The sequence below is a fragment of the Ursus americanus genome, chromosome 18 (assembly GCF_024610735.1).
Source record: "Ursus americanus isolate L20-20 chromosome 18, mUrsAme1.1.p, whole genome shotgun sequence".
Lineage (NCBI taxonomy): Eukaryota > Metazoa > Chordata > Mammalia > Carnivora > Ursidae > Ursus > Ursus americanus.
In genome coordinates, this window is record NC_142144.1 from 35,569,248 (window position 1) to 35,580,873 (window position 11,626).

Here is an 11,626-nt window from a genome sequence, read left to right on the forward strand (position 1 = left end):
AAGGGGCAGAGGGAGAGGGAAAGAATCTTAAGTAGACTCCCCTCAGAGCAGGGCCTGCAGTGGGGCCTGATCTCACCACTCTGAGATCATGATCTGAGCCAAAATCAAGAGTTGGCCACTCTACCGACTGAGCCACCCAAATGCCCCTCAATTCTCTTTTTTAAAAAATGAATATCAGAGGGGCACCTGGGTGGCTCAGTCAGTTAAATGTCTGGCTCAGTCATGATCTCAGGGTCCTGGGATCAAGCCCTGAGTGGGGCTCCCTGCTCAGCAGAGAGTCTGCTTGTCCCTCTCCCTCTGCTCCTCCCCCACTCATGCTCTCTCTCAAATAAATAAATAAAATCTTTTAAAAAATGAATATTAGAAAAACAGTTACTAGGAGAGTAAATTGGTAGATTTTGGAAAACTGTTCTATGTTATCAACTACAGTTGAACATAACCATAACTTACGACCCAGAAATTTTAATCCCAGATACACATACACCATATATATACCCAACAGAAATACATACAAGGTAGGACCAAAAGATATAAAATGGTAAGATGGGGAAAAAATATCCAAAGATAAATAAACTGTGGTATATTCATATAATGAGATAGTATACAGCAACTAAAAAAAAAAAAAAAAAAAAAAATCAATGAACCACAGCCATGCATCAAGTGGAAACATCTGACAAGCATGTTAGGCAAAAGCAGCCAGTCAGAAAGAAATACTGTATAATTCCTTTTATTAAGTTCATCGTCAATTATATCTTAATTTTTTTAAGGATTTTATTTTTAAGTAAACACACCCAATGTGGGGCTTGAACTCACAACCCCATATCAAGAGGGGGCATGCCCTACCAACTGAGCCAGCCAGCCAGGTGCCCCTATATTTTGATTTTTTTTTTAAATTCAAAAACAAGCAAAACTGTATACTCAATTTTGCTATGAAACTAAAACTGCTCTTAAAAAATGAAGTTTATTGGGGCACCTGGCTGGCTCAGTCCAGAGAGCATGCAACTCTTGATCTCGGGGTTGCGAGTATGAGTCCCACGTTGGGTGTAGAGATTACTTAAAAATATAATATTATTTTTAAAAGTTAAGCTTATTTAAAAAAAAAAACAAGCTAAACTACTCTGGTGTTAGAATCAGATAATGTTAGCTTTGGGAAAGTGGGAGGAAATAATGATTGACAGGAATACTAAGATGGGCTTCTGAAGTGTTAGCAGTGTTCTACTTCTTGACCAAAGTAATTGACATGTGAGTATGTTCACTTTGTGATAATTCAGTGAGACATAAACTTAAGATCTGTGTGCTTTTCTGTACATATACTATAAATCAATTTAAAAATGTTTGATACACAAATAGCAATCTTCCCTGATTTTTCATAAAGACAGTCCACTAGACTGTATAAAACATTCCCCAAACTTTAAGAATCTTGCTTTGAACGTTAGAAAAAAATAGTGCGGCATCATCCCACTCCAGTAAGAACTTAACTTATTCGGCTTATCCTAGGTCAGACCTAATAGTCCTAATTTGGGATTTATCTAAGAAAGGAGATTTTTGTTTTGTCGTTTAACTTTTATTTGCATTTATTTTATGACTTACTCCTGGACCATACATTTTTGTTTCTTTAGGGGTATCTTTTTCTTTTGTGCAACCTCCTCTTCCGCTTTAGGAACAATCTTCTCTTTTCAGTAAGAATCACCTCAATTTGGCAGGGAGAGTTCACGTATGGGTTAACCCAACCATGAGCTCTGTAAGTTCTGTATCTCATGGGCTTTGTTCACCTGGATGTGCTCAATGACCAGAGGATCTACATCTAAACCCTTAAATTCAGCATTACTCTCCTCATTTTTAAGCATGAGCAGTAAAAATTCAGCACTTTTTTGGGGCCACCAACCCTGTGTCCGGCCCCACTGTTTGGCCTGGGCATACCTACCAACTCCATTCTAGCAACGGAATGGCACACAATGCTTCAGTAAAGTGATCCTTCAGGTACTTGGTGGCTTTTCAGATATGCATATCCTTGATGGCCTGGGCAGTTTCACATGTGTACTTAAACTGAACACGAAGCTTTGAACCTCCTGATTTGCGTGATTTTGTAGGATTTTCTTGTTCAAGGAAATAGCAAACCATTTTCAGAGACCATCTCAAGCTGCTTACAGGAAGAGAGAAGAAAGGAGATGTTTTAAAACCCATCTAGATTCCTTGGGCTCTTATCTACTATATAGATATGTATCATAAACAGGCAGAGAGAAGGTACTCAACAAATATTTACTAATGATACACAGCCCAAACTTTAAACAAATTCACATACCAAAGTCTGAAATACATAGCACAGGCAAAATAAGGTAAAAACTCAGCTTATTGGCCTAAAAAGTACAACTTCCAGAAACCCCACTTTTAGAAACTAAGAAGTTACAGAAGGTACTGCTTTTTAGGAAGAGAACAATTCATGACAACAGCTATCCATAGCAGAGGAAATTGGTTCTTTCCCCTTTCACTGCTGCCACGCTCAGACAAGGCAGAATCAACTTCCTGATGCCATAGCTAAGTGAAAGGAACCCAGCAGCAACTCTGCTTTTAAGGGCAGGAACTAACTATTCAAACCATGATGTGATAGAAACCCAACAGCAAGAGTTAGCAGAGGCAGATGAAAATACTAGGGAAAAAATAAGATGTGAAGAAAATACTTCACTAATCTGTTCTTAGGACTGAAAATTCTAAAATCATTACTATTCTGGGGCACCTGGCTGGCTCAGTTGGTGGAGTGCAACTCTTGATCCTCAGGGTTGTGAGTTTGAGCCCCATGTTGGGTATAGAGAATACTTAAAAAATAGATAAAATCTTAAAAAAAAAAAAAAAAAAAAGGAAGGAAGGAAGGAAGGAAGGAAGGAAGGAAGGAAGGAAGGAAGAAAATCATTACTATTCCTGCTTTCCACCATGGCAGTAAACCAAAATGTATCTGAGGTCTCCCCAGCCTAGAATTGACCTACAATCAATATGTGTCCTGAATGTCCATGAGAATTCACTTTCTTTTTAAGTTTTGGGTTTTTTTTTGATAGAGCGAGAGAGCGCGTGCGAGTGAGCACCAGCAGAGGGGAGAGGGAGAAGCAGGCTCCCCACAGGGAACCCAATGCTGGAGGTTAACACAGAACTCCGAGATCATGACCTGAGCCAGAGGCAGATGCTTAACGGACTGAACCACCCAGGTACCCCCAGGATTCACTTTCTAGGAGTTTCCCAGTATTCTTTCAGTTAATTAGGTAACTAATAAATGATGATAAATATAAGCTTTTCTAAGGGCAAGTCAACATAAATGACTTGGTATAGTTCTCATCACTAGTGACACTGTCTTAAAACACAAGTAATTAATGTTCAATATGGAAAATAATTTTGCAAAAAAAGTTTTGGAAATGTATTTTTTTAGTTAAATTCTAGTTACAGTGTAATATTAGTTTCAGGTGGACAATATAGTGATTTAGCATTTCCATACATCACCCAGTGCTCATCCATTAAATGCAACTCCTTAATCCCATCACCTATATTACTCGCCCACCCACCCACCTACCTCTATTCTGGTAGCCATTTGTTCTCTATAGTTGAAAGTCTACTTCTTGGTTTGCCTCTCTTTTTTTTCCCCCTTTGTTCATTTGTTTTGTTTCTTAAATTCCATATTTGAGTGAAATCATATGGTATTTGTCTTTCTCTGACTTATTCTGCTTAGCATAATACTCTTTAGCTCCATCCACGTTGTTGCAAACGCCAAGATTTCACTCTTTTCTATGGCTGAGTAATATCCTACTCTGTGTGTGTGTGTGTGTGTGTGTGTGTGTGTGTGTGTGTGTGTACACACCACATCTTTTTTATCTACTCATCAATCAATGGACACTTGGGCTGTTTCCATAATTTGGCTATTGTAAATAATCCTGCTGTGAACACTGGGTGCATGTATCAATATGGAAAATAATTTTTAAGTAATACAAAGAAGATTTTTTAAAAAGAAGAGTACGCGGAAATCATAGGGCAAACTTACAAAAGTTGAGGTCTTTGGGCTTCTTGATAGGCATAAAATATTTCCTACTGGTAAGGACCTGCCTCTATAGAGGATGCTGATCTGAGAAAATGCGGAGGCATTTGATTTGCTAATGGATCCAGCTGAGTGTAATTATGCCAAGAAAACAGCAATGAGCAAACCACACACAAAGTCCGGGTGGAAAGCTGATTGGAGATCTCCAAACATAACAAATCCACAAGGATGTTCATGGTAACATTGTTGTAATAGCAAAATGAAAAAAACTATGACTGTCCATCAATATGAAACTGGTTAAATTACATATGCTTATAAATGTGTATGGAATTACACATGGAATTCTCTACAGCTATTAAAAAGAATGATTTAGGGGTGCCTAGGTGGCTCAGTCAGTTAAGCATCTGCTCTCAGCTCCAGTCATGAAGTCAGAGTCCTGGGATTGAGCCCCAGAGGGGCTCCCTGCTCAGCAGGGAGTCTGCTTCTCCTTCTCCCTCTGCTTCCCCCCCAACTCGTGGCCCCTCTCTCTCAAATACATAAATAAAATCTTTTAAAAAAAGAAAAAATAAATATGGAAAGACTCAATTCTCAAAATGCTTATAATTTGTTTGGAAAAACTAGTGACTAATACCAAAACCCCAAAAGTTAAAGAAAATCCTTGATTTAGTTTACTCAAGTTGCTCATGTGGTACTAGACCCTATGGAAGCAAAAAGATATTAGTATGAGGAAAGTTGTGCCAAATTTTTAAAGAAAGACTAAGTGAATTCTATGAAAGGGCGGTTTCTTAAAATTCATCAAGTCTAACCTCCCACTCAATGTCGACATCTCTTTTAGAACACCCTTAGCACTCATTCAGTTTCTGCTTAAAATGTCCTTTAAAAAAAAAAAAACCTCCTAAGTAGTCCATTCCCTTTGTTAAAAACAATTCTAACATTCTTCCTTAAACTAAAATCATTTCTTATAATTTTTTAAATTTTTTACATTTTTTAAAATTTAAATTCAAATAGCCAACATATAGTACATCATTAGTTTCAGATGTAGAGTTAAAATTGTTAAAAACAATTCTAACATTCTTCCTTAAACTAAAATCATTTCTTATAATTTTTTAAATTTAAATTCAAATAGCCAACATATAGTACATCATTAGTTTCAGATGTAGAGTTTCTTATAATTTTCAATCACTGGTCAACTTGTCCCAGATCCACCCTCTGGAATGAAATTTTGTTTTTGTTTTTTAAGTAATCTCTACATCCAACATGGGGCTCAAACTCACAATCCAGAGATCAAGAGTCGAATGCTCCATTGACTGAGCCAGCCAGGCACCCCTGCAATGAAGTTTTTTAAAACACTTTTCATCTGTTACGATCCTTTCCCTCTTAAATCGCCTCAAAACTAAACCTCTCAATTCTTCAAATGTTTTCTACACCCTTCATTGTTCTCATGATTCTCCTCTGAAGAAATTCTACTTTTTCAGTGTCCCTCTTAGAATCAAATACCCCGAATGAACACAAAATTCCAGATCTGATCTAACCACTCTCATTTTGTCTGGGTCACCATAAACAGCAGCAGAAAAGTTGCCCGGCAGTATACCATTCATTGCCAAATTAGTGGTACTGTTCAGACCATAAGTAATTTACATTTAAAGGAGTCTGAAGTTTAAGAGTGTAAAGGAGAAAAAGATCACTGAGGACAGGAACTCAGGAACTTTGCAACAAAAAAAATAGACTAAACTGGGAAAGGAAGAATAAATTTTTGATAAACAGAAAATTCAAAAAAGAATATTTCAGGGGATACAAATGCAGAACAGGGATGCAGAGGCAGAAATGAGCAGAGTTAGTGCTACAGCTAAATATCTGTATAAGGATAGGCAAGAATATCAGGCCAAAAAGGAGGGCTGGAGTCAGACTATTGAGAGACCTTAACTTGTAGGCAATAAGGCATGATTAAAGGGTTAGATCAAGAAACTGACTTTTTTTTTTTTTAAGATTTATTTATTTTTGAGAGAGAGAACACTCACACAAGCACAAGTTGGGGGGAGGGGCAGAGGGAGAAGCTGACTCCCCACTCAGCAGGGAGCCCAGTGCAGGACTCAATCCCAGGACCCTGGGATCATGACCTGAGCCTAAGGTAGATGCCTAACTGACTGACCCACCCAGGTACCCGTCTTCTAGTGATTTTCAGTGACACTGTGCCTTTCGTAATTTTGTATTTCTCAGGAGAGATACAGTTTCTTACAATTTTCAATCACTGGTCAACTTGTCCCAGTTCTGTCCTCTGAAATGAAGTTTGTTTTAGTTTTTTTTTTTTTTTTTTTTTTTTTTTAAGTAATCTCTATACCCAGCGAGGGGCACCTGAAACTGACTTCTTTAGATGTCTGGGGATGATTAAATGCCAGTATGCCAATTTCTACATCAGTTTCTACTACTGTTTGAACTTTGACTACAGGGAAAAAATTTCTAATTCAATTCTACTCCAAGATGAACTGATACTGAGGTATATAATATCATTACACAGGTTTCTTTCATAACATGAACATTCCTAACTGCCAAAATATAATGCAGTAATATCATTTTAGAAAGATTTATTTTGATCCATTTCTGTAAGTTTCCCCAGAATGGATACTCTGCCATTTAATATGAATACCTCTGTACGAGGTACCTGTTTGTTTCAGTAATTAATAATCTTCAGGATCTCCATTCAAAAGACAATGGTCTGCTGGTTTCCCGTCCCCCAGGTTCAAAAAAAGAGAGATTCCACTAACATAACGTGAAAAGGGAAAGAGGTTAGCTAAACAGCAGAATTTCTAGACAAGGAAAGTTGCCCAATATTAGAACAGCGGCAGCTCCTACTCTTAAGTTATTTAAATGCAATTAAGTAGGAAATTCTGGTTTAATAGTGCTGCTGCCTACAGAGTCTTTCATAAGGACCAGCGCTGTAATACGGTATAGCAGTAGAGATTTAAATTGTCCAAGGGACGCTGCAAAACCCAACCTCCCAAATCCTTTTACTCAACAGCAGGGATCTAAAGGAATAAATAGATTCCCAGCTGCTAAGAGAAAATGCCTTACTAAAAGCAAAGCAAAATTCTCATTAATGAAAAAATCAACCATGAAGAAAAAAGATTGTCTCGTAAAACCTGGAAATAGTCAAATCCATTTTGGGTTAATGGAGATTTAACAAAACAGCGGAAGAGAACAGAGCAAAACAGTCCCCTTTGCCAGCAGCTGGGGGAAACACCCATCAGAGAGATCACAAATAACAATGCTTCTAATCCACAAAGCCAAAAGAAACATGAACTCTAACTATCCAGTGAAGGGTACCAGGAAAAGGCCCTTGAAGATAAATTCTCTCTCTCACCATCAAGTCGCCTTCTCCTACATCTTATTGATAGGCTGTAACTTAAATTTTCCAAGATCAAATTCAATGGGTAATCCAAACCCTGCTTTTTCTAATCAGATAATCTCAAAAATCACAGTACTCGCATGCATTTATTCAAAGCCAGTACTTAGCTTCTGTGTCGGGCACCAACAATACAAAAACCAGTAAGAAACAGTCTCTACCCCACAGAGCTTAATCCATGCACCCTGCCTCATCTTAAACCCCAAAGCTCTTGCCTTAAAATATCTTCTTAGATGGGTCGAGTGTCCTCAGTGAAAAAGCAATAAAGGCCCTTTAGCTACTGTAATAGAAGGTAAAAAAAAAAAAAAATCTATATATATAGATCTACTTATCTATATATATAGGTCATACGACTTATGACCTGCTCCAAAACGAGAGAAGACAACACACCTTCCCAAGTCGAATATTAGAATATCTTAGCCTACACTACAGGGAAGCAGGGAACGAGACCAGTAACAGAGGGTGCAAGCCAAGAGATACACTGGAAGAAGGGATGTGACAGCTGTACCACATCGCGTTCAAACAGCGATAAAAAGAACCTTCTACTAATCCGCCTGCAGTTTCACGGTGCAGGGAAAAGGAAGAAAAGAAAGGGAGACTGCCCACTGTTGACACCAACTATTCGCGGTTTCCTAGCTAGTCCACTCTCACTAGAGAATAGCCCCAGTCACTGTTTAATAGGATCTGGGCCTGCCAGCCAACAACTCTGTCACATGGCCACCGAAATGGAGAGGTTAACAGTCCCTCACAGGAGAGTGAGGAAAAAGAAAGAGTGGAAAGAACCTCTTTAAATGTTTATAAATGAGTTAATATAATCGCCCCCCGAGGCACGGACGGGAAGTGAAGTTTGGAAAAGGTGGTAACCCCCACCCACTAGAAGCGTGTGGGGACCCCTCGGCGACCCCGTCCCCTTCCCCCCCCCCCCCGGTCCACACACTCACCGCGTACACAGAGCAGCGACATGGCCGAGGCACCGGCGAGCCTCCGCCGCACCCCAGCCGCGCCGCCGCACCCTCTTTCCTCTCAGCAGGTGCCGCGGCTGCTCACGCTATCGGCCCCACAGGTCTGACCGCTCCTCATGGTCCCCGTGGCAGGCAGCGTCCCGCCGCTCCCTCGGACTCGCTCAATTCTCACCGTCTGACTGGGCTTCCAGTAGCTGTGAGTACGGGCGGGCAGACAGGAGACTGGGCGCGGCACAGCGGCGCCATCTCTGGGAGGTAGGAGCTACCGGGACTACCCCCTCCTTTCGCTCCACGGGGATCCCGACAAGCGCCTGGAAAGAGCCAACCCGTGGCGCTCCGCCTCCCAGCCAATCAACTCACGCCCAGTCCACCGACCCCGCCTCCCATAAGCACGTAAGAGGCGGGGTTTCCTTCCTCTCCTAAAGTGCAAGAATTTAGGCAGCTCCGCCCACTAAAAAGTCTTGTCGCCGAGTGGGCGGGGCTTCGCCTCACCGATGTGAGGAGGTAACTGAAGCCCTCTGCTCCTCCCACACAAGAAGATTCTTTTCATTGAAGAATTTCCATCCGAATTCTTAGTCTATCCATTACAACTGACAGGAGCCCCTACCTGTAATAATTTAACAAGATCGTAGCACAAGGCAAGCATGTTTTAATTAGCAACTACAGCAAAAGAAAAAAAAAGGAAAATAATTGAGTGAGCATAAATAAAGTAAAATGTTTGGAGACTTCAGTTCTTATCTAGACCTTTTTTCCCTTGCACGCCATTGTATCCCCAATGGCTGTAATAATACCCGTTATATAGAAATCAGTCCGTAAATATTTACCGAATGAAGGATAGAGGGAAGATAGGTATTTCAAGCTAGGACTTCTGGTAAGATGACAAAGGAACATGTAAGGAAGTGAGAAAGACCAGACCAGAACACAGGAAGACACATGGTATAATGAACAGATCCAACACCCCTTCCACACTGCAATTCTAATTTGATTGGTTTGGGGTAAAGCTCGGGAATCCTGTGTTTTAAAAGCTCCCCAGGTGATTTTAATGTGATGCCAGGGCTGAGCACCATTAGAGGATCTCCTCTAATGAAGGCTTCATTAGCCCAGTTCAGGTTTCAGCTTTTGCAAGCTCTTGGCACTGTGGAAATCTGCCTGCCAGACCCAGGGAGGGTCTGTCAATCTAACAGGGTCTTTGCCCTCCAAAAGTAAACCTAGCTATCAAATGATTTCTTTCACTGGAATAGTTGCTATAAGAGAGTAACACTCTAAATGCAATAGCAAGCAAGAGCAAATGCAATGAAGAAGACTTGATCCTTCCAGTGTTCATCCAAATTTGGAGCAATACTCTGAGGAAGATTTTGACCAGAGAAACTGAGCCAGCATAGCCAACAGAGATGCTGACCCTAAAAATAATGGGCATCCACTGGACTGCTGGAGGATGGGGCTACTTAACTACTTAGCCCAGCTGTTGTCCTTTATAAAATGAGGAGAGCATGAACTTTGAAGCCAATCAGATCCACCTGGTGTATTACCTATTGTCATGTAATAAATAACTCCAAAACTTAGTGACTTAAAACAACATTTATTATCTCACAGTTTCTGTGGATCAGGAATCTGAGTATGGCTTGATTGGATCCTCTGGTTCAGGGTTTTTTACAGACTGCTATCAAAGTGCCAGCTTGACTGCAAAAGGATCCACTTCCAAGCTCACTCACATAATTGTGGGCAGGACTCAAGTTGGCTTGAAAACTCAGTTCCTCATTGGCTATTGGCTGGTCTCAGTTCCTTGTCATTGAGCCTTTCCAGCATGGCTGCTTACTTTTATCAAAGCATGCAAGCTGAGAAGGCAATAAAGTGGAAGTCACAATCTTTTTTAACCTAATCATGGAAGTGATATCCCCTCATTTTTGCTGTATTCTATGCATCAGAAGCAAGGCACATTCAAGGGAAGGGGAATACACAAGGACATGAATACCACCAGGAGCTGCCTCACTGGGGCAACCATCATTGGGGAACCATCCTAGAAATCTGCCTACCACACCTGGATTTGAGTTCTACCTCTGATACTTTGACCTTGGGCAAGCTACATGGCCTCAATTTCCCAAAGAATAATAATAGTAACTACTTCATAAGATGGTTTTGAAGTTTAAATGAGGAACTGCGTTTAAATTACCTAGTACATAAAAAAATGACAAATATGTGTTTGTTGTTACTTAAATTGTGGACATGAAGAGAGGAATGTAGCTGGGAAGTAAAGGGAAGGTCAGCAGAACAAGAGCCACTATCTGAAGGTTCTAATGCATCCCAGTTTCCCAGTTAGAAGTTCAGAGGAGGGGCGCCTGGGTGGCTCAGTTTGTTCAGTATCTGCCTTCGGCTCAGGTCATGATCCCAGGGTCCTAGGATTGAGCGCCACGTCGGGCTCCCTGCTTGGTGGGGAGTCTGCTTCCCCCTCTCCCTCTGCCTTTCCCCCTGCTCCTGCTTTCTCTCTCTCTCTCACAAATAAACAAAATCTTAAAAAAAAAAAAAAAGTTCAGAGGAAAATGGCAATAATGTCTTCTGTTCTCTAGGCACTTGACCAGCACCACTTATACTGATCAGCAAGATAAATGTATTTTCAGAAGCAACTCAAACAGGGATAGAAAACCAATCCTCCATGCTCCACAGTCTTCACTAGTTTTTCCAGTACAGTACTTGAAAGTTCTTCAGCATTTGAAAGGAATTCATACTTAAGGTTTAGTTGGCAGGTAGCTGAGAGCTAGGACTCTGAAATCCAGGAAATGAGAAGGAAGGTGGGCGGGATCAAGGAAAGTAGGTAATGAAGAGAACCCAAGAATCTCAAGTGGTTAAGACCAAAATACCTGGGTTTGGCTCTGATGCTGCCTTTTTTGGGAGCCCTCGGGCAGGGAAAAAGGGGTCCAGTTTAGAACCCTGATGCAGGGGAGCCCTCTACCAACGATACGATTATCTTCAAGCCATGCTCCAAGGCCGTTAAAAATTTACTCTTCCTGCAAGTGCCCTATCTCTTTGGAAATATCTCCCAATGCCTAAAGAGAAATTTAATATAAATAACTAATTAACAAATATGTATTAAGTATCTTTTAGGTCAGTCTTAATGAGAGGATGCAAAAGTAAACAAAGCACATTTACTATCCATAAAAATTTACAAGGTGATAGAAAAGATCTGTGAAAGAACAAGAAATTAAACTGGGCAGTAAATATGGAACTGAGGGGGAAGAAAAAGGACAATCCCTT

The 11,626-nt window shown here is 40.5% G+C and overlaps 1 protein-coding gene across 4 annotated transcripts in view; it reads right to left on the reverse strand.

Moving 5' to 3' along the window:
- The window catches only part of UNC13B (unc-13 homolog B), a 228,085-nt gene extending 219,351 nt beyond the window's left edge, over positions 1-8,734 (reverse strand). The window contains exon 1 of one of the 4 annotated variants that reach the window (XM_087869574.1): positions 8,357-8,721. In XM_087869574.1, the coding sequence (XP_087725700.1) occupies positions 8,357-8,378 (22 nt within the window). In that variant the 5' untranslated portion in view covers positions 8,379-8,721. Of the gene's footprint in view, positions 1-8,356 lie in introns of all 4 variants that reach the window. The other 3 variants (XM_045780792.2, XM_045780793.2, XM_087869575.1) reach the window with 3 other exon arrangements.
- Positions 8,735-11,626: the final 2,892 nt, after the last annotated feature.